Below are 24,247 nucleotides of genomic sequence, written 5' to 3'. Positions count from 1 at the left end.
CCATCCATCCTTGAAGAGTGAAGCATCCTTGACAAAGAAGAGAGAAGTCACATCAAGCGATAAATATTTTCTAAACTCTTCTTTGTAGATTATATTGTTATATTTGCTCATCTAGGAGTTTAAATCTTCTTCATTTGTTTATTAAACTACTTGTAAAGGTTGATTGGTTAGCCCGCAAAACCAACGGAATAGGTTGATTGGTGACCCGGAAAACCAATTGTAAAGGTTCGTTGGTGAGCCCGTAAAACCAACATAGGTTCGTTGGTGAGCCCGTAAAACCAACATAGGTTTTTGGTGAACCCGGAAAACCAAAGTGTAAAGGTTTTTGGATTGTGAGCCCGGAAAACAATCCAACTGTAATCCGCGGGATTATAGTGAATTCCCAAGGGGTCGCTTGGGGAGTGGACGTAGGTGCTAAGGAGAGCACCGAACCACTATACTTCTTGTTGTTTGTATTGTGATTTGTTTAAGTTTACTAACTCTTCATTTAACACAAGTAAGATAGTTAAAATTAAAAGAAACCAATTCAACCCCCCCTCTTGGCTTGTCACCTTGGGCAACAAGTGGTATCAGAGCAAGGTGCTCCAATAGTACTCATTGATCTCACAATCAAGAGTTAAAGATCATGACAACCCAAGTGGGATGTTCTATGAGTGAGGGGCAATCCACAAATAGACCACCTCTATTTAATGGCACAAACTACACATACTGGAAAGCTAGGATGAGGATATTCATTCAAGCTTTAGACTATGAATTATAGTACATCATTACTAGAGGACCTCACACACCCACACTTAATATAGAGGGCACTATCATACCCAAACCAGAAATGGATTGGAATGAAAGTGATAGAAGATTGGCACAGTTAAATGCAAAAGCTATTAATGTACTTTATTGCTCATTAGATGTAAGTGAATTTAATAGAATATCTACTTGCATCTCTGCTAAAGAAATTTGGGACAAACTTGAGGTCACTCATGAAGGGACCAATCAAGTTAAGGAGTCAAAAATAAACATATTAGTACACAAGTATGAATTATTTAAAATGGAATCTACTGAGTCCATAACTAATATGTTTACTCGTTTTACTGAAATTATAAATGGGCTTAAGAGTTTAGGAAAGTTTTACACTAACTCTGAATTGGTGCGAAAAATTCTCAGGTCTCTACCAAGAATTTGGGAGGCCAAGGTAACTGCAATTCAGGAAGCTAAGGACCTCAACACACTGCAATTAGAGGAACTTTTAGGATCACTCATGACCCATGAGTTGACAATGAGGCAAAATTTGGAAGAAGAGGTCAAGAGAAGAAAGCCCATTGCCCTAAAGACTACCACCCCTAAACAACAAACTGAATTGGAAGATTCAGATGATGATGATGAATTTGATGAAGAAGGGATGGCTATGCTTGGAAGAAAATTCAGAAAATTTATGAGAGGTAAGAATAGATTTTATAAAAAGAAACCCTTCCTCAAAGGTAGCTCAAGCAAAAAAAAGGGTAAGGACAAAGAAAAAGAAAAAAGAAACTCCTATTTGCTATGAGTGTAACAAACCCGGGCATTATAAGATAGATTGCCCAGATTTGAAATGGATGGCAAGAAAACTGAAAAAGAAGAACTTCATGGCTGAATGGAGCGAAAGTGAGGAGTCAAGTTCGGAAGAGGAAGATCATCAAGAGACGGCCCAAATGTGTCATATGGCCAATGACGATGAGGTAGATTCTGAACGTGAATGTGATTTTACTGTTGATGAATTACATGATGCATTCTTAGAACTCATGGAAGAACATAAGAAACTTATCAATAAAAATAAAGTTCTAAAAGAAGAAAATCAATCTCTTATCAAAGATAAGTTAAAACTATCTCATAACTATGAAACATTAAGTAGGAAACTTACAAATGAAACCAAGAATCTAATTGCTGAAAATATCAAGTTAAAAGAAGATGCTGAAAAATATAAATCCTTAGTAGATAAGTTTACACTTAGTTCTACCAAATTAAATATGATTCTTGATAGTCAAAAAGCTGTATATGATAAGGCTGGATTAGGATATAAAACAAATAAGAAACAAAAATTCTTAAAGAACATTTTTGTAAAAGCTAAAAATGAAAATATTACTTGTCATTGCTGCAATAAATTAGGACATAAAGCATATGAATGTAACTATAGAAAGTCCAGTCAAAACAAATTAAGTAATAATCAAAAGATTAAATTCAAGAAAGTTTGGGTTCCAAAAGGAACATCAAGTACTAACCCTAAAGGACCCAACATAGTTTGGGTACCTAAAGCTCTTTCTTGATCTTGATTGCAGGGGTATCTTGCAGCTGATAAAGTGGAAAAATGATGGTATCTAGATAGCGGCTGTTCAAGACACATGACAGGTGACGTAGATCAATTTGTCACCTTGGAATCAAAGAAGGGTGGAGTAGTAACCTATGGAGACAATGGTAAAGGGCATATCATTGGAAAGGGTAAAATTTTCATTACTCCATCTATTTTTATAGAAAATGTCTTATTAGTTAAGGGTTTGAAACATAACCTGCTTAGCATAAGTCAATTTTGTGATAAAGGGTTTAAAGTCACATTTGAAGCATCAGTGTGCATAATCACAAATCCTAAAGATAATAGCATTGTACTTGTAGGACAAAGGCAAAGAAATATTTATTTGGTAGATCTTCATGATTTAGGCAAGAAAAATGGATTATGCTTAATTACTAATGAAGAAAAGAAAAATGAAACAAGTTGGCTTTGGCATCGTAGACTAGGACATGCTAGTATGGAATTAATATCAAAACTAGTCAAGAAGGAGTTAATAAAAGATGTGCCAAAATTGATTTTTGAAAAGGACAAAATCTGTGGACCATGTTCATTGGGAAAACAAACTAAATCATCTTTCAAATCAAAGAATATAGTATCAACAACTAGGCCTTTTGAACTCATACACATGGATTTATTTGGACCCACTAGAACTGCGAGTCTAGGAGGGAAGAAGTATGGACTAGTTATTGTTGATTTTTCAAGATATACATAGGTTTCATTTTTGGCACATAAGAATGAAGCATTTTAAGAATTCTTGAAACTATATAATAAAATCATAAATAAAAAGAAGCTCACCTTAGTAGCAATTCGAAGTGATCATGGTACTGAATTTGAAAATCAACACTTTGAAGAATTTTGTAATAAAAATGGTATTTCACATCAATTTTCAGCACCTAGAACGCCTCAACAAAATGGGGTTGTTGAAAGAAAAAATAGGACATTGGCAGAAATGGCACGCACGATGTTGTGTGAGTCAAATCTTCCAAAGTACTTTTGGGCTGAAGCTATAAGCACTGCTTGCCATATTCTAAATCGAGTTTTAATACGACCAATAATCAAGAAAACTCCTTATGAACTTTGGAAGAATAAGAAACCTACTGCTAAATATGTTAGAGTATTTGGATGTAGATGTTTCATCTTAAATAATGGCAAGGAGGATCTAAGTAAATTTGATGCCAAGTCAGATGAAGGTATCTTCTTAGGATACTCCACATCTAGCAGGGCATACAGAGTATTCAATAAAAAACTCTTGTAGTGGAAGAGTCAGTTAATATTATATTTGATGAGTCTGATAGTGAGTCTGCTAGGAAAGAAAATATTCTTGATGATGATACAGGAATTATCAACTTTGAAAAGTTGAATATTGATGACGTGCCAATTCAAGATAAGGGAGATGATTGCGTGCCACCACAATCTCAAAACTTGCCAAAGGAATGGAGGTATGCATATGGACACCCTAAAGACTTAATCATTGGTTATCCATCTCAAGGGGTAAGAACTCGATCATCTCTTATAAATTTAAATGATTATCTTGCTTTTGTTTCACAATTAGAACCTAAGACTTATGAAGAAGCTGAAAAAGATACTAATTGGATAAATGCCATGCAAGAAGAATTAAATCAATTCAAAAGACGTAATGTATGGACATTAACTGAAAGACCAAAGCATAACTCAGTAATTGGAACAAAATGGATCTTTAGAAATAAATTAGATGAAAATGGGTTAGTTATAAGAAATAAGGCTAGACTTGTAGCTAAGGGATACAATCAAGAAGAAGGAATAGATTTTGATGAAACATTTGCTCCTCTAGCTAGATTAGAGGCTATTAGATTACTTCTAGCATTTGCATGTTTTATGGATTTCAAATTGTATCAAATGGATGTAAAAAGTGCATTCTTAAATGATTTTATTGAGGAGGAAGTATATGTAGAGCAACCTCCTGGTTTTGAGAATCATGAATTGCCAAATCATGTGTTTAGACTACATAAGGCATTATATGGATTAAAGCAAGCACCTAGGGCTTGGTATGATCGATTAAGCAAATTTCTGCTTAATAATGACTTTAGTAGAGGAAATGTAGATAAAACACTATTTCTCAAAAGAAAGGACAAAAATCTATTAGTGGTACAAATATATGTAGATGACATAATCTTTGGTGCCACAAATGATACTCTTTGCAAAGAATTTGCTGATTTAATGCATGGAGAATTCGAAATGAGTTTGATGGGAGAACTAAGTTTCTTTCTAGGATTACAAATCAAACAAACCAAAGAAGGCATTTTCATTCATCAAACTAAGTATACAAAGGAAATACTAAAGAAGTTTGGGAATGAAAATCATAAGGGAGTAGGCACTCCAATGAATCCTACCAGTAAGCTAGACAAAGATGAAAAAGGGAAGAGTATTGATATTAAGCTCTATAGAGGACTAATTGGATTCTTGCTCTACCTTACTGCTAGTAGACCAGACATCGTATTTAGTGTAGGAATATGTGCTAGATACCAATCAGATCCTAAGGAGTCACATTTAAGTGTTGTTAAGAGAATCCTTAGATATTTAAGAGGAACTACGAACATTGGTTTATGGTACTCAAGAGACTCTTGTCTAGATTTGCTTGCATACTCAGATGCTGATTTTGCTGGATGCAAATTAGATAGGAAGAGCACTAGTGGCACATGTCAATTCTTAGGAAACAACTTAGTATCATGATTTAGCAAAAAGCAGAATTCAGTGGCACTGTCAACAGCTGAAGCTGAATATATAGCTGCTGGTAGTTGTTATGCTCAAGTACTATGGCTTAAGCAATAACTAGAGGATTATGGAGTTAAACTAGATAATATTTCTATTAAGTGTGATAATACTAGTGCCATCAATCTTACTAAAAATCCGGTTCAGCATTCTAAAGCCAAACACATAGAAATACGATATCATTTTATTAGGGATCATGTGCAAAATGGAAACATATGTATTGAGCATATATGTACTGAAAAACAATTAGCCGACATATTCACAAAACCATTGAGTGAAGATAGATTCTGCACGCTAAGGAGGGAATTAGGCATATGTGATCCTTTTTATTGAAGAAATATGAAAGGGAGCAAGTAGTCTCATGATACATTCCTCCAATTTCTAAAAAACCCATGAAACATGAGTCAAACTTGTCATCTATAGATTCCTTACTCATGTATCATTGTCCCAGAAAGAATTTATAAGGATTGGAAGCAAGAAAAATTTTTAGAAGCAAAAAGGAAGAGAAAAGAAAAAATTCTGCACTTGGGTCGACCCAACCCAGAATAGGGTTGACCCAACGTTGAGTCGACCCAAGAAAATTCTTGAGTCGACCCAACGTCGGGACCCCACTGTTAAAAGGGGGACCCGAGAGCCTTGTTAGGGCACTGTTTGCCCTTGTCCTCTTCTGAATACTCTATTCCCGACTCTCCAAACTCCTCCAAACATCTCCAAACAGTAGATTACCTTAAGATCTTGGAGAAATGGGACCCAAAAGAGCCGTAGCCAAGAGATCCGGAAGTCTCACGGATCTAACGTGAGGAAAGACATGCTACGGAGCCATCTACAGTGTCTCCACAACGTGAGGCACGTGCCGAGCCACCTCCTCCTCCTTCCCCTTCAGTAATACTTGCAAGATTTGCGGGGAGATCATTTACAATGGGGAGAAGGATCCATTCCGAATTCTTTGATCAAGAAGGGTTCCGTTTGAGGGAATGGATCCAAAGGCAAGGTTGGGAGTATCTTTGCTCCCTAGATGTGATGATCTACCCCGGATTAGTTCGGGAGTTCTATGTCTTCCTTAAAACTGGAATGGGAGGGCTTATTTCGGAAGTTCGAGGAGTTAGGGTTCGAGTTTTCGAGGAGAGCTTGAGTGAGCTACTTCATCTTCCCTGCGAAGGAGCCACTCCGGAAAAGCCAGAAAACAAGATGAGAGCCCTGCAGTTGATAATGGAAAATGAAGACTTCGACTTTTCGGAGAAGGTAATAGCAAGCTCTCTATCTGCTGAAATGAGATTACTGCTCAGTATTATAAATAGAATTTTATTTCCGAAGAGCGGGAGATTCGATCTCATCACAGAGCGAGATCTAGTAGTGATGGAGCATATTATTCAGGGTATTCCCCTGAATTTCCCGGCCATGATACTGAGGCAGATGAGGAAGGTGATCTGCAACTCCAGAGTATCCCTACCTTATGGTATGATACTCACTTTGATTTTTCGACAGCACGGCATATCTGTCGAGGGGGAGGTATCCAGGTATCTGCTTCATACTGATACATACACTGCACGGACACTTATACGTATGGGCTATGAGAAAGTGAACGGGCAGTGGGTTCATACTGGAGCAGGGATTCAGGGTGAGGCACCAGAGGGTGATGCACCAGATATTGGAGACCCTATCCCTGAGGATGAGGAGCATATGGATCATCCTACTGCACCTTCAGAGGCTGGACCATCGTCATCTATTCCTCCGAGAGATACAGATGAGTTCTGGAGTAGGATGACTGAGATTATGACAGCTCAGGTGAGGACTATCACTGACGGGCTGACGAGCAGATTAGATGTTATGTCAGCTCAGGCGAGGACTGTCACTGATGGGCTGACGAGCCGACTGGACATCATGTCTGCTGAGATCAGTGATCTGAGGCAGCAGATAGGAGCTCTACGGAGAGAGAGACCCATGGACCATCTGTGCCACAGGCTGCTGAGTCAGAGATTTCGGCATAGAGTCATCCAGCTCGTCGAGCTCCACGCCAGACACAGTCTCACCAGGCTCGACCTCCCCTCGCCACATACACTAGGAGGATGAGGACTAGATCCCAACCATTAGATACTCCCTAGGCTGATATTAGTACTTCTGTTTAGAGCCTAGGATAGGTATCTAGTTCTCATATGTATTTTGTGTTTATCATGTATCTTAAACTTTAATTGAGGAACATTGTATTTGCTTTTGTTTTTGATATTAATGTACTAAAATGTTCCTATTTTGATCAATGAAGTTTGAATGTTTGTTATTTATTGTGTCTTTTCCCATGCACCTATTTGATGATACCAAAAAGGGGGAGAAGTAAAGAAAGAGAAATAAGAAGTTGAAATAAGAAGGAAGTAAAGAAAGAGAAATAAGAAGTTGTGTAAGAAAAGAGAAATAACTTGTAAAACAGATTGAAAATTATAAAGGAAAGCATATACATTTAAGGGGGAGCAATTTGTAACAATGAAAATGATCAAATCTAAAATTTCTATTAAATTTCAGAATTTGGTACATAGAATTTCAGAATTTGGCACGCACCTTTCACACCTCGATACATAACCTGAAACTCATGCTTTATCTCAAATTTTTGGAGTTTCATCTTTAATGAAATATAAATGAAAGGGGGAGCAATTCAAAAAGTCAAATTGGAAACATTTGAATGATATAGGGGGAGACTTCACTCTTATATTTTGAAAAGCTGTAATTCAGCAAGTTAAGCCCTTTTAAAACTGATTTTAAGACAAGTATCAATAGGCTCATACTCTATATTTTGTAATCATCAAAAAGGGGGAGATTGAGGATGATAGTGTTATTTTGATGATTAACAAGCAGTTATCTAGAGTATGTTATAAGTTAAATCGATACTTCATTTATAAGTCTGTTACTCTCAGTATATTTGTATAAATTTATAAAGATACATTTCATTGTTTATATGAATGAATCTAACCTTGAGATGCAGCAAAGTGTGGATTGAGTCGACCCAAAGGATGATTGGGTCGACCCCGGCACATCAAGAAAGCATTTGGCACACTTCTGCAAAAATGGCACAGATGAACAGTAAGTTGGGTCGACCCAAGGAAAGCATGAGTCGACCCAAACTTCAAGCTTCTCAACAACTCAGAAAATGGTTCTCTGGAAATACTGAGAGGGTCGACCCAAGATGAAGTTGAGTCGACCCAAGCTTGAGTCGACCCAAACCCTGAGTGGGTCGACCCAAAGGCAAAACAGAACAGATGACAGAAAAGGTTCTCTGGAAACCCTGAGAGGGTCGACCCAAGAAGAAGTTGAGTCGACCCAAAGAAAGGTTGGGTCGACCCAAGTAAAGGAAGGCTGAATTGCAAGTTTCTGTGTTTCTGAGAGGGTCGACCCAAGGAAAGTTTGAGTCGACCCAAGTGAAAGTTGGGTCGACCCAAGGACAGGTTGAGTCGACCCAAATACGGGCAGAAGCATAACGGCAGTTCTGCAGAAGTACTTTTTGTCCTTCCAACAGTGAGTAACGGCTAGTTTTTGAATTCTAACCATTGGGACTTGTCCAATGGATGAAGGAAACTATTTAAAGTGGCACTATTCATCAGATAGAACATCCTTTCCAAAGAATATCAAAGAGTACACAAGAAAGAGAAAGTGCCCTAATCTTCTTCATCCAAGTGCTTCATTCAAGAGTCAAAAGAAAGTGGTTGAGCAGATTCAAAGAGTCATCAAGAGCTCCATCCACCCTTGAAGAGTGAAGCATCCTTGACAAAGAAGAGAGAAGTCACATCAAGCGATAAATATTCTCTAAACTCTTCTTTGTAGATTATATTGTTATATTTGCTCATCTAGGAGTTTAAATCTTCTTCATTTGTTTATTAAACTACTTGTAAAGGTTGGTTAGTTAGCCCGCAAAACCAACGGAATAGGTTGATTGGTGAACCCGGAAAATCAATTGTAAAGGTTCGTTGGTGAGCCCGTAAAACCAACATAGGTTCGTTGGTGAGCCCGTAAAACCAACATAGGTTCGTTGGTGAGCCCGGAAAACCAAAGTGTAAAGGTTTTTGGATTGTGAGCCCGAAAACAATCCAACTGTAATCCGCGGGATTATAGTGAATTTCCAAGGGGTCACTTGGGGAGTGGACGTAGGTGCTAAGGAGAGCACCGAACCACTATACTTCTTGTTGTTTGTATTGTGATTTGTTTAAGTTTACTAACTCTTCATTTAACACAAGTAAGATAGTTAAAATTAAAAGAAACCAATTCCCCCCCCCCCTCTTGGCTTGTCACCTTGGGCAACAAGAGACAATTACAATGAGATCTTGAGACTCCAACAGAAGGTTAGAGGACCAGAAAGGGAAGACTCCTTGATCTGCAGCATAGTTGGCAACCCACTCATGTGGACTATTTCCCTCATGATAGGGAGGTGAGGCTTGGAATTTTGATTAGATATATATTATTATGACAGACACAAAAAAGATGTACCTAGGACCCAGTTTATGTGTCCTTCACAAATAGTTAATGTACCCATGGTAAATTTTGTGGGATGGGGATGTCTTGTTTTTTTATGAAACAGGATGTGCCGACATCCTTCCTTGTCCCAACATGTAGGATGGGGGATGTCCTATGATGCTATGTTCAGGGTGCTAGGACAAGGGCAGGACTCTCTCATCCTGACTCTTGGGATGAGACCCCATTCCAGCATCCTCGAGGATGTCCCACCGAGATTTGGTAACCATGCCTGTACCATCAGATCTTTTAGTATCTCTTGATAAGTTTTCTCCAACTTTTGCCTTATATTATCCTTGCTCAGATTTTATAGATATGTAAGATAGTTAATAGATTGTTGGAAATGATTTTAAATTTTCATGCAGGATGAACCTGAACGAGCTATTCGTGTTTTGGCTAAAATGAAGCGTCTAAATATAAACTCAAATATCCGGACCTATGAACTTATGTTTTCCTTGTTTGGCACTGTCAATGTTCCTTATGAGAAGGGAAATATGCTTTCACATGCTGATGTTGTCAAAAGGATAAAGACTATAGAGATGGATATGATGATGAATGGTATGCGACACAGCTATCGATCTATGCAGAATCTGGTAATTCTTGCATTTTCTTCTTCTTTTGACAATTTTTTTCTTGTTTTATTAAAAATCTAGAGAAACATTAAGATCTATTATGTGGACATATATCTTCATATAACTGTCTTTGTGAAGTTTCCATTTTTCAGAATAGTCCAGCACTGGGCAATTTTGTGGATCCTGCCCCTTATCATGCATGTAATGCTGAGGGAAAACTTTAGACTAGTGGTGTCAGTTTATCACCATATTGGTGCTTTCTTTGTTCCTATATTTTTGGCTTGATTTCATCTGATGCAGACAATCTAATATACGCCATCTAATGCCTTCCATGAAAGAGGAAGTGGAATGTCTCAAATAATACTCATTTTCCCCCTCTTTTGTTACCTATTCCTCTCAAATGAGTTTTGTTTGCTAACCTTAACTTGCTTTGCTTCTCACCTTTCGTCTTAGTGGGGCACACATGCAATGGGGCACACATGCAATGCACATGCAACTTACTAATAATAACCAAAATGGGTTTGTGATTGACCTAACATGAAGAACATATTGTATGTGTACTTGTGTAGCCTTTGTAGATATTGTCCATTCATAAGCAAACACACCCCTCTTGGATCTCTATTCATAATAGAGATAGAAACACGAGAAGCTTATTAAACATATCCAGGAGTTTTTCATAACAAATTTTTATCGGAAGAATATGATGTTACATTGCCTAATTACGGAGCTGTCATCAGTTGATGTTACCACAACCATCCACCAATTACTGGCCTTCTTTTTTTGGCGACATGCATGATACGCACCATAAAATAATAACGATTTTAGTGGTCTTTGGAAGTGACCGGCAGGCCTGGAAACTATTTGTGATAATTACACTTGTTAAAGTTGAATGTATTTTATCCACATTATAAGGTTTTGTATGGAGCACACTCGTTCTCAGCCTACCAAAATAGTACATATTCCACCTACAAATGCACATGAGAGAATCCTCTAGAGATGATTTGAACTAATGCAAATTGCATGATGGACCATGTAAATTGAGGATCTACATCGTTGATTATGATTACCAAATTTAAATGCGGATATACCAAAACTCTAATGTTTAGAGGCTTTTCACTGGTGGATTTAGTGTCAGCAGGTTAATGGTACTATTTGAGTAGGATGGCAATGGGTCAAGCTGGTCAGGTTGGGTCTAGGTTGGTCAAAAAACCCTTAAACCATTTCTGTCTAACCCATCAATAATAGGGTTAAGAAGAGTAAATCCATGCCCGACACTGTTATTTTATATGGACACATCCAACCCGCCAACCTGGTTAAAACTTCACTTGTCATTTGTATACTCTTAAAAAACAATTAGAAAATAGGACTAAGAAGAGGTGATCCAGGGTTGGGCATCAGAATTAAGTGATCTAGGAGAAGAAACTAAAGTGGATGAGAAGTGATCAATTCTAAGCATATTGTCTTGATTGTATTTTTATTCTTCTGAACAATTAGCTGCACTACAGTTCTGATTACTTAAGTCAAAGAGTAACTAGGCCATCACCTAATGCAATATTACCACTATCTTAGGGGCATAGCCCTGGTTTTAGAGGTTTTTTGAATCATTAGCGATCGTGGAGGCTAGACACAAGCTCGATAGGGGTGGCAATTTACTTTGCCTATCAGGTACTTGACCTAACTTGACCCTAGTGGGGCGAGTTTTATCTGACCTACAGCGGATCTCGGGAGAGTGCAGGTAATGGTAAATTACAAGGAAGGCAGTACCAGTACCAGCATCTACACCGATTGGCTAGCAGGATGGTACAATACGCCCCCATGCCATGCCGTCTTGGTGTGAACCAAGAGGTAGAACTGAAAGAGAGGGGGAGAGGGGGGAGAGAGGGAGGGAGGGAGAGGGTGGTGGTTGGAATAAGGTTGAGGGAGGGGGGAGAGGGCTTCTCATCCGTGCGCTAGAGCAATGACTTTTGCCTCTTTTTATATATATTTTTGAATTTTTTAAGGGAACTTGAAAGCCACCGTCGACTTCACTTATTATTTATTTTTTTTTGAAATTTTTAAGTGAAGTTTGTAGTGGTTGCTGACTTCACTTAAAAAATTCAAAAAGATATAGGAGGCCCTGTTTCATTTCGAAATAGGGGCTTTGTCCCTGTTCCGATGCACGGCGGAGCGAGGGTTTGGAAAGCCCTCTCTCCCCCTCCCTCGCCCCTGTTCCGGCCTCCACCGGCCACTCTCTCTGTCGCTCCCTTCCTCTATCTCTCGTCCACTCTCTCTTTTTTCCTCTCGTCTGCCCATTTCTCGATTCGGAGGCTAGAACCGTCCTAATCCACCGCTGATACGGTTTGGTAAATCTCGAACCATCCGGCTTGGGACGGTTCTAACGGTTCTAAACTTGACCTGGATATATACAACTCTTCACAAATCTCCTTCTCGAGGCAAAAAAATGATTTGGATGCCAAAAAAAAATGATTTTTGCGGCTTTATGCGACTGATCCATCCAACCTGCCCTGTCTAATTCTACCTGCCTTGCTCCATCCTAAGACTCTACCTGCCTTGCCCTGTTCCGAGGCAAGTACTAGGCGGGTATGAATAATGGCCTACTCGATCCATACCTGATTTGGTGCCATCCCTAAATCTCGACCAATTTAAAATATGGTTTGCCTTGAGCAAAGTTCATCGAATCAGTGTCAGAAGTCGTAGTAGTCAACAATCACTTCAATACAGTATCAATATATATTGTATTGACCCAAGATATACCGAAATCAAGGGAGAAGGGAGGGAGGGATAGGCATATCTTTGACTATGGCTGTCATTGTCTGCAATGGCTGTGTTCATCATCGTCATCGCCATTGTCGCCACTGTGGTTTGTGGTCGTCATCATCATTGTCATCGGAGGCGGGGGGCTGCGACGACAGTGATGGAACCCTAACCCTAGTGATGGCAATCACGAGAGGAGAGGATAGCAAGACACGAGGAAGATTAGGAGAGGGGAGAGGTGGGTTATAAAGGCCCGGACATGGTTTGGTTTTGGAATAGCCTGAAATTGCTTGAAATCGGTAGGAACATGCGGTTTAGCTTGATTCATGTTGGTGTTGACCTAGGATCGAATTGGTGACCTAGCAGTCTCGGTTCCTGGTTGGTCTGATTTAGTATGCCTCAGACCACCTGGTTTCGGATAGTTTTGCAGACCCTGGTCTTGAGTAACCCAAAGCTGATATGTTTATAAGAATCCTTGCCCAGACCCATTTATTTTGGGTAGGCTGGTGAGCCGGGTCAGAAATTGCTGCCCCAATAATCAACCGGGTTTATAAATGAAGGACTGGCCATACAAATTGAGAATTGACAAAATGGTCAATATCCATCCATCTTGAAATATAATAGTTCAATATTGAGTGGATTTCTCTATCTGAACAATTATTCAGTTCAAACAATTGTATCACCTTGTCAGAACTGTCCACCTAACAACCACTCAATACATAAATAAGGAATATTGGAAACCTCTGATTGGTGAACAGGGCACCCGATTATTCATAACAATCCTCTAAAAGTAAGGAGGATTTAAATTATTTATCAAGTGCAGCCAACATCCAAAAATCAGCACACAATCTGGGGAGTATATCATGCTTCTGCGAATGAGCAAATAATTTCTCCTGGTTCTACTTTCCCATGGTCATCTGCAAAGTGTGCTTTGATCATTCAATGGAGTCGTAGCGAATATTAATCTTTGTATTATGCTCTTATGTTACAGTTAAGTGTGAATTTCATGTTATCCTCAGTTTTTCTATAAATAAAAATAAACATGGTTTGCTTCTCATGTTTTGTCTGGTTGATTGCATCAAGTGCACATAATTTCATTTAGTGTTCCATCAAACCCTTATCTAGGCAACAACGGAACTGGTTATTGTTGTTACTTGCAACTAAATAAACAAATTTTGTGATCAAGCATCAATTGCATCTATTTAACCCACAGAGATAAACATCATTATGGTTTGGTCTTTTCACTATCGAGATTTTTGATTGTTTTCTTTTTTGAATCATTATGTGCATTTGCAAAAAAGTATTTAGTGGTTTTATTTAATTCTTAGTTTATGATATCTTGAAGTAAATTTAAAACTGATAGAAGTTCTTTAGGGTTGCCCAGCACTTGGTAGAACTAAGAAGCATATCTAATGCAACTTGTCTCAGCAATGTTAAATGTTAACACGGCTATTTATTTTCTGTACTTATTTTCCTTGACTTGTTACTCCATACTCTATATGATTCCCACTTTTGGGGATCTCTGATTTTGAGCATAAGCTCAATTTCTATAGTTAAGGTTTCTTTTTTATAGAAAAATGTGTTTTTTTTTTTTATGCTTAGCCCAATCCTTCTTTATCTCCCTCTATTTCAGATAAGAGCTCTTGGAGCCGAGGGCATGATACAAGAGATGTTCGGTTACTTAAATGTGGCTGAAAACATGTTTTGGCAGACGGATCCTTATCAGAAATCTGATATGTACAATATTGTGCTGGACGCACTTGTTAAGGCCAAGGAAGTATGTGGTGATTATTTGTTTCTCTCTTATTTTCTTCTCTTTTTTTTTTCTGTTGTTGGGTCTGTTGTTGGGCAGGGGAGGTGAGCTGGGGTGGAGTGGAGATCAGCATGGTGCTGATTTAATGTGATATATTTAGAAATATCCTTGTCCTTGTTTATATAGTTCATATTGGATCACATGCTGAACCTGATGAAGATCTTTTCAATGGAATGCAGAGTCACAAGGCAATTGAAGTCTTTAAAAACATGAGATCATGTGGTCTCCCGGCCAATGTTGCTACATACAATATTATGATAGAATGTTGCAGCATTCTGACATGTTTCAAGTCTGCATGTGCATTGGTATCCTTGATGTTGCGCGATGGTTTCTGTCCACAGTTATTGACATACACTGCGCTCATAAAGGTATTATATTACAATTCTTTGATTTAAACACATCTCTCAAAATTAATGCATTAACAATAACCTGTAGGATATATTAGAAGTTGGTTTTTTATTGATCGAATGAAAACATTATGTTGAATTATGGTCGTGTCACGCCCCGAACCCAGAGTGTAACGAACACCGTATACCTGCTTGGCAGACCATACAAGCATGCAAGGCTACATATCAGATCAAAGCAAACATGATTCTTAAAAATTAATTTAATCAAGATCTTATACAAATAATTCCTACAATCAATTGTTCCAAAGTGACATAAGCCAACATATGCTAACCATTTATTCAAATCAAATAAAATGTTCTAACTAGTCTCAATAGTCTAATTAGAACTCTAATCACTGAGAATATCTTCAGAAGATTTAGAGCACTTCCCCAAGTCCTGAGCAATCATGAATCTGGATATGAAAAATAAGGAAAGAAGAAATAATGAGCTACACTATCCCAGCAAGTAACATAATACTCCAAAGTGGAGTCTAAGCATGACAAATAAATAATTAGTTAAAAATCAAGATATTGATCCGAAATAAATCAATTTTTGAATAATATATATCTCTTTTGAAGTTTACTATTATTTTTATAAACTGATACTAGAAAACCAACATCAGGTTATGGCCATGTATCCTAGTGGCATGGGTCAGAATGCACAAAGTGCCTAATACCACTATTTTAATCATCGGTGGTTCGGTATACAAATATTATTCTAATCATCGATGGTTCAGGGTCGAAACTAGTTTCTCAGATTATAAGTCGACAGGGCAAGTGAATAATCTCCATTGGCGGGGCCATATATAGCCGTGCGGAGAATACATATTAATGAAACAAATTTCATAATTTATCCAGATATATTTTCTAAATTTCATAACATAACATAACATATTTAAAACAAAAAGATTTACTATAATAACATGCCTGACCCATTTGACAAAGTATAAAATAGATATAATAATCATATTTAATAAACTAATTATCATTTTACCAAAATTTGGAAAAACATACTTTGAAGCATTAGGTTACTCACCTCTTCTTGCTTCAAATCCTACTTCAGGTAGGCGGGTCAGGTTCATCTGTTTTATCATTAAAATACAATTAATTTCATTATCATTTTAGAAGCTAAGCGAAGTTAAAAATTAAAATACTATCGAAGATACGATCTCATGCCCAAATTAGATCGGTCAGGTGGCAGTACCCGACTGCCCGGGTCAGTCTAAACTGGTCAAGATGAGTAATGATTTAAGTGGCTCAAAAAGTCAAGGATAACCGAATTCTAAGGGATACTTGATAAGGCTAAGGGTACGGTCTAGTATGCTGCCCGGGTATCGAGGCGGTGCATGGCCTCCACTCAAGTCAACTTGGATCTGAGCAAAAAGGTAGTCAGAGCTTTGAACTATGATCCCTGAGTCTGGTTTAGGAGAAAGAGGCTTAGAGAGAGAAAAAAGAGGAAGAGGGAGTCTCAATCTGGGTTCATTTAGGGGTCTAGGTTTGGTCTGTCGATGGCACGGGCCATTTCCGCATCTAATCTACGGGCCAAGGAGGAAATAGCAGTGAGGCAAGTAATCCCTTTTCTTTTGAATTAATACCTAAGAATAAAATGGGAAGGAAATAATAAATGAGAAGAAGAAAATGGGAAGGGAGAGAGGAAGGAGGAGAGGGAAGAGGGAGGAAGGTTCGGTGGCGGCGAGGCCTTGGTGGCAGGGAGTCGACGGCAGCTGCGGTGGCCGGTGAGAAGGGAGAAGCCGAGGTTGTTGTCGGTTGCCGAAACAAAGGGATAGCTCAAAGAAGAATAGAGAAGGGAGGGAAAACTCACCAGTGTGCGGCAGAGATAGGGGATCTCGGCCGAGGGCAGCTCGATCTGGCGGTCAAGCAGCGACGATGCTTGGGACAGAGAGAAGAAAAATCAGAGCCGACGTGGGAACTAAAGAAAAATGGAGAGGATTTTAGAGTGGTAAAGCTCGGATTTGGCGACACGATGGTTGTTGAAGGTAAGGAAGAAAGGAAGAGAAGCTCATCGGTGGATCACTCGAAGAAGATGAGGGGAATTTATAGAGATTTTGGGATGGGGATAGGCTTGAGGCCGTTCCATCTGCTGCGATCCCAATGGCCGATGAGCACGTCCCAACGGCTGGCACATGCGGAAATCACAGTAGCCATTGTCATCGCGTCTTATTTGCTCAACCGAAGAGAGAAGAGAGAAGAAGCAGAGGATCACGATCACGATCCTCTATTTCGAACGTGCTGTGGCTCAAAGGCTGAAGTCAGCTGGGCCTGCCAACTTCAGTCCAATATGGCCCATCTAGGTCGGATCTCACAGGTAGTAACTTCTGTATATGCCTTATTCTTAACCAAGTGTATGGACCTAACTTTTTGATTTGTAAAATGAGGAGAAAATGGAGGTCTAGTTGAGGAACTCGCAGGTAAAAGGACATGGCTGTGCTTATTAGATGGCCAGGTACTATGAAGCATAAGCATCAAATGTGATTTGGGTTTTATAACAAAGTCCACATAGTCTAGGGCCTATAAACTGAAGAAAGTACAGAACAGTGGCTGCCTTGCTGAATTTGGACCATGTAACAATGCATATGCTACAATCTAGTACATGTTAGGCTTATAATCTTATATCAGCCCTCATATTACTTAATGGCAGAGGGTAGATTTTCTGCTTAATTAAAATAATATAATTGTGGTATCTGTACAAATCTCTCTGGCCTTCACCCTCATTACTATAAGCCATCAAAATATGATTTCATGTTTTACTTTTCTTCATCTTAATTCATTTGGTTGCTTGATGTTAAAGACAGTACATAAATCCATAACAAAGTTTCATTGCAGTTTAATATTTAAAAGTGATTTCACATTGAACCCAAGCCTAAACCTAGTCAAAAGTTTGTTGGGGGCGTAAGTCTGGAGTTTATGTGTTTTTTGGGTTTTATTTTATTTCTTTTATCAAGTTTGGAATTGGATTTCATAGATCTCATTCCATTTCTCATGTTTATTCCTCTAAGTACATCGTTCAATATCAATACTAGTTTATAGATTTGGCAGGTTAAGATGGCAAATATTAGCATACTTTGAGTCATTGTTAGTTATCTTCTCAAATTTTGGCTGCTTAAGAGGTTTTTACTTCTTTTTTAAATTTAAAAACTGTAATTTCCAATCCCTTTTGGTAGATGCGCTCTGCTTCAAAGAAAAAGGCATCAAATGAGCTTGTATGGAAAGAAAGATGACAAAATTCGTGTACTTCCCATTTCATGTAGTAATTGCATATTTTTAGGAATTCCATATCCCAGCCAATTATTTCTGTGAAGTTATGTATTATTTTCTGAAGTCCAGTATGGTTTCTGAGTTTTCACGGAACTTCAGTACTTCCATAAGCATCTCGATCATTTTTTAAGATAAATTGGAAAACTGCTTTCCATGAAATTAGCTTGGAACTTTGACTTTAAAACTTGACCAAAAATGTTATTCATGGTTTTACACACAAGTTGATCCACAATAACAGTACTATCTGTTGCAAAACTAGTTGAATCAACACGGTTTGTTTGCTTTTATATGGTAAAAAAAAAATAATCTAGGATGATAGGAGAGGAGCTCGTGCAACTTTGGCTATGGCGAAACAGAGTAATCTTCTTATTGAGTTGTTTTGCATCAGTACTGACATTTTTATGTGGAAAATGATGACTTGTGGCTGTCCAGATGCATTGCAAGCCTACAACATAAACTGATACTGAAAAATACAATTTTTAAAATTTTTCAGAATCTTTGTTGGGAAAGGGAAGGTAATGTCCAAAGCCCATTATGTTTGTATGGCTGGATGTAGGACTTGTACGATTTCACAAACTTTTGTAGCCCTAAAATTGACTTTGTTAAAAACAGATATCAATTTGACAAATAATGTCTTCATTTGAAGATATAACTTGATTAGTTTTATCTTTAATGCATATATTAACAAGATTCTATTTGTGCCCTAGTTTTCTTCAATTCATTAACATTTCCTCTCTCTTTTTGGCCTTTAATTTTGTTGCTTGTCTTTTAGGCTTGCATTATTTACCAAGATGGTTTTCAACATATTGGATCTCCATCTTGGTGTCTAGGAGATGACTGCATGGTCTGAAGTTTTCTTGCTAAATAGGTTTTTCTGGACTAGCGTAGTTTGTTTTTTCTTCCCGTTTCCTCAAAACACTCTTATATGACTACTTGAGGAGCAACCAGCTTGCGCTCATGGATGACCAATGATTGCTGACATGGCTCAGACATCAGTTTATAGAAGTACGGAGCCATCCACTCCCTTTTCTAAAGTTTCTTCCTGGCAACTCTCAGGTACTTCTCGCAAATGAAAATTTTGAGGGTGCGTTACATCTTTTGGATCAATGTCGCTCTGAAGGAATTCATCCAGACATCCAACTATTCAATATAATTCTTCGAGAAGCATTTTTCAAGGTAGTATTCTTGCTTGTTGTAAGGAATATTCAATGTTAATGATTCTTGAGAATTAACTGATTAATTTATTTATGACACGATTCTGTCAGGAACGGATTGATATAGTTGAGCCTGTAATTGAGGGTATACTCAGAGAGAAAATCCAGCCTGATCCTTCGACCCTTTGGTACACATTCTCTGCATATGTAGAGTGTGGATTTCATAACACTGCAATGGAGGCATTGCAGGTTCTAAGCATGCGAATGATCTCAGAAGAGAACATTCTTCATGAAAAGAGGATTGCCTATGAAGATCTTGTCCACAATGAAGACCCAAATGCTGAGTTAGAGATTATTGAAATTTTCAAAGAATCTCGAGAGTTTATTGCAACAGCTCTATTAAACTTGAGATGGTGTGCAATCACTGGCTGCTCAATATCATGGTCTCCTGAGGAAAGCCTGTGGGCCAAAAGGCTTTCTTCTTCTTATGGTGCCAGTAAAGGGCCTACTTGAATCTCTAAAGATTGCAATAGTAGTTCTTTCAAATGGATTGGCCTTTAACTTCAATTGAAGATGGCAATTTCATGAAACTGAGAAAAATATCAATCCCTCCAAGTCTCCAACTTTCTTGTCCTTCATGGATGTCTTCTCTTGAGCAGATAGCTGGGGTGGTTTCAATCTTCCATATAACCAAACTGGCACCGCTAACATTTGAATAATCAGGTGTCAATTGCTGATTGTTCTGACATGGAAGTGATGAGATGCTTCCTCAGCAAATCAATTGATTTTGGTCAGTTTTGTAACGTGATGGTTGATGAGATCTGGGCGGCTATGGAGATGAAAGCTTCTTTCTACATGGAATTTTTATGACATGGTTTGACAAGCACCCTCACGAGGACTGGTTATCCATATTTCAGCTAAACCACATTTAACCTACAAATGCTCAGTGACAGTGGGGTTGCTGATATACATGTTCAGTAACACAAGAATAATACGGCAGCTGCCAGTTTGTCAGGTATCAGTTTTCCAGCCTCTCATGCATCATAGAAGTTGGAACAGTGAGCAAGCGAGTTTGTGTTCTTGGTGTAACTTTGTTTGCTGCATTGAGCATAGCATATTCAATTAATATGCTATTTATGGTTCCAAACTACAAAAGAAATTTTGTTACACATGAATGTGTGTGGATCGGGTACTCTTGTCAATGATTTTTTTTTTATAATATTCCTCTTGCCTCTTTTCTTTTTTTGTGTTTGGTACTGTTTAATTTCCAAGGCTGTTCTTAGTTTGAGAGTCTATTTTGGAGCCGGCTAGGTCTATGTTTCAGGAGTTGCAGCATTTGTGCCATCTTAAGTCTTTGTTGCAAGATTTTATTTTTTTATTTTTTTATAAGAATTGGGAAAGCAGGAAAGCCGGCTAAGGGTTGGGTAGTTGGCACCTTCAAGTCTTTAGTTTTGTTAATATTATTCTCTAGTGCAAATTTTAATATATTTTATCTGAACGAAAAGGAAGATCTCTAGTACAAGTTTTTATTCCCATTTTTTGTGCTGATAAATTTTCCTTGTTTGTCTACTTGCTTTGCTACATGATCAAGATGGTTACTGAGAAATCTTGTCCGAAAACATCCATCAGAGCTTAAACTCCAGAAACTAGCCATTATAGAGAAGCTACTGGAACGAATCTATGACAATGACAAAGTGGTTTGCGAAACATTTCATCTCCTTCTAAAGGCCGCGGTCTTTCCATCTTCAGAAGAGGTATGTGGGAAGGTGCACCCTTCTTTTTGCAGTTTGGTATATTTAAGAAATTGTTAGCCAAGTTATATTTCTCGACGTCCATTCCAACAATTCTGCTTTCTTCCTCACTAGCACTCGAGTGAGGCTATAAGCATTTAGCTTGAGCATAAGCCTTTTAATTTTATTTTGACATTGTTTAATGGAGCTGCATGCTCTCTCTTTATAACTTGCAAATAATTTTATTTTCTCTCTTTTTACTTGAGCTTGAGGCCTTGTATAATACCCCCAACTCACCTAGCTTCAGCTCGGCCCTAACTCAATTGAGTCAGCCAAGTCGGTCTGGCAACAAAATGACAGCCAACCAAGATCTATTAAAAATAATATCTAAAAAATGCTATATCTTTATTCTGTAAAAGTATTATAAGGGATTAATTTATTAGAATAAAATCAGAAGATTGAAAAGAACTTGTGATATATGTGATTTGCTTCTTACATGTAGGTCTGCAGCAATCTCGTCCCTAAGATATAACAATTCGACTCAGCCCGATCCTCTTCTAGTGAGCATGATTGTTGTGGAGCCTTGATCCGACAACTCCTTCAAATGCTTAAAAAATAAAAAAAAAGATGAAAGTTAAAAAGTAAAGAAAACTCTACTCGTGAGAAAGAGAAAGATCAGATTGTTTTTGAATTAATTCGAGAGGAGTCTATTTATAGACTCCATCCAGAAACGTGATGGTTCCAAATATACGTAATATTTCGAAAACAGAAACTAATGTTCATCTAAAAAAAACATCTTACAAAAAAAATATTTTAAAATATTTAAAACAACTAAAATTTAGAGAAAAATATTTAAATTATTTTTATAATTAAAACTCCCACAAGAGCTCTATTCGGCCAGTTGGGGAGGTCTGAAACCCTCGCTTGAACTTGTAACGCCCAGCGTGACCTCCGGAAGGATCCCGGGTCAGCCACCACGTATGTGAAACGATCGGCAAGGACGGGCGGCAATACAATTCTTCAAGAATCATCTTTAAAAGTAGTTCTCAAATATTTTAATGCTATTGATTCTCAAGGCTTAACTGGTTAATTTATTTATGACATGATTTTGTCAGGCCCGGATAACCATAATTGAGCATGTACACAGATCAAAATCCAGCCGAATTGTCCGACCCTTTGGTACCCATTCAGTGCATGAATATGGATTTCACAACACTGCAATGGAAGCATTGCAGGTTTCCAGCATGCGAGTGATCTCTAAAGAAGATTAGAAGAATTCTTGAAGAAAAGAGGGTTGCCTATGAGGATCTTGTCCACAGTGAAGACTCCAATGCCGAGTTACAGATTGTTGGGAGTTTTAAATAACCTCAAAGAGTTCAATGCAACAGCTGAAAGTTCTGAGAGCCAAAAGGCTTTCTTCTTCTTATAGAAATATAAAGGTGTGCTTCATGTGCATACGGGACCTCACTCAAGCACCACGATTAACTCATGGTTAGTCTCAATAAGCCCTTGTTGCAGTGTCTTTTAGTCTAGATGGGTCAACGGCTGGATCCGCTCTAATACTATTTGTAACAATTTAGGACCTCATCCGAAATAGCTCATCGGAAGGTATTATTTGGACTCCTTAGTCTTATTTAACTATCTAAGATTTATCCAGTGAATAACTGATGTAGGATCTTCAAACAATCAAACTCGAATCGGTCCCAAATTATTAGCAGACACTGTCCGAACATTGGCGGCGGCATCACCAATTTCAAACAACCAATCTGCTGCTCCAGCCAAACAGTGTAAGAGTCGCCACCGCTGAAGAACAACTCCATCGCACCGTCGTGTTCCCTCCATGGACGAAGAGGCTAATGCTGAAGAAATAACCATAGCGCTGACTCGATCCTTTTCACCTTCGCTCTCTTTTTGTTCTTCGGGACAGGTAAGCTTCGAAGGTTATTCAGGCGCCAGTTTTCCAAACCCCATCAACTTGAAAAATCTGGCCATACAAACTGCTGCCGAGTCTTGGAGCTTGAGGGCGTCCGGATCGAGTTCTTGCCGGAGCAACTGCGATATCTTGCTGTGTTGAGATACTTGGGATTGAGGCAGACGGGTGTGCAGAGGCTTCCACAAAGCATGCATGCGCGCCTCCACTATAATTCTCATTTGATATGTTGCATGGCATCCATGTCTAGTGCACGTAACACAACAATGTGGCCTTGGGATGTGCATGTCCATCACTTCCCTTCATATAAATACACTCTTCTTCTTAGCATGTACACCACAACAATGCCACTTTAATAATGATTAATAAACATAATGTTCCTACCCCTCCTCGATGCCAACCAGGGCCGGCCCAATCCTTAGACGCTGATGCGGTCGCCTAAGGCCCCGGCCCAAAGAAGGCCTATCACAGGAAAGACCACAAAGATAAAATAGAAAGAAAAAAATACTTCTTTTAGTGAGTTCGTCTTAGGCCGGCCCACTACAGAGAAGGCCTCAAAGATAAAATAGAAAGAAAAAAGACCCCTCTTAGTAAGTCGCCGCCTTAGGCCCTAAATGCTTCTGATGGCAACTTTTTTTTAGATCTTCAACTTTTTCTCAATTTTCTGTTCAGACCATGCCCTCCCGATGGGGAGAAGGTGATCTCTATTTTGATCCTTTGTTTTAGTTGTTTAGGAGTTAATACAAACTTTAATTGACGTAATTTTCACAAATAAGAATAGGAGTATGCACACAATAAATATTTTTATATCAACCTCTTTAACATGGAAAAAGATGACTCCAATCGTTAAAATGCAAGTTCTGTAAGCCACTTTACTGTATTCAATTACCAACATTGCTTTGAATATAGTCCCCCCCACTCTAATGTTAAATATCATCCAATTTCCCTACAAATTGAATTTTTAATTAAATTTGATATTTTAACTTCCATGTGTAATAGGGATAATTTATTTGTAATTTTCTGATTAGGAAGAAGTAATACTGTGTGTCCCTCAATTATATTTCAACTTTTTGTCT

The 24,247-nt window shown here is 38.3% G+C and overlaps 1 protein-coding gene across 5 annotated transcripts in view; it reads left to right on the top strand.

Annotated features, from left to right (window-relative positions):
• LOC120103786 (pentatricopeptide repeat-containing protein At1g76280-like) overlaps positions 1 to 23,556 on the top strand; it is a 42,207-nt gene extending 18,651 nt beyond the window's left edge. For 2 of the 5 annotated variants that reach the window (XM_039119164.1, XM_039119163.1), the window contains exons 12-16: positions 9,922 to 10,149; positions 14,516 to 14,659; positions 14,875 to 15,063; positions 19,414 to 19,533; positions 19,623 to 20,754. In XM_039119164.1, the coding sequence (XP_038975092.1) occupies positions 9,922 to 10,149; positions 14,516 to 14,659; positions 14,875 to 15,063; positions 19,414 to 19,533; positions 19,623 to 20,024 (1,083 nt within the window). In that variant the 3' untranslated portion in view covers positions 20,025 to 20,754. The other 3 variants (XR_005508418.1, XM_039119165.1, XM_039119166.1) reach the window with 3 other exon arrangements.
• Positions 23,557 to 24,247: the final 691 nt, after the last annotated feature.

Source organism: Phoenix dactylifera, unplaced genomic scaffold, assembly GCF_009389715.1.
Source record: "Phoenix dactylifera cultivar Barhee BC4 unplaced genomic scaffold, palm_55x_up_171113_PBpolish2nd_filt_p 000492F, whole genome shotgun sequence".
NCBI classification, from domain to species: Eukaryota; Viridiplantae; Streptophyta; class Magnoliopsida; order Arecales; family Arecaceae; genus Phoenix; species Phoenix dactylifera.
Note: the sequence above shows the minus strand (reverse complement) of the source record. Positions and strands in the feature narration are given on the sequence as shown.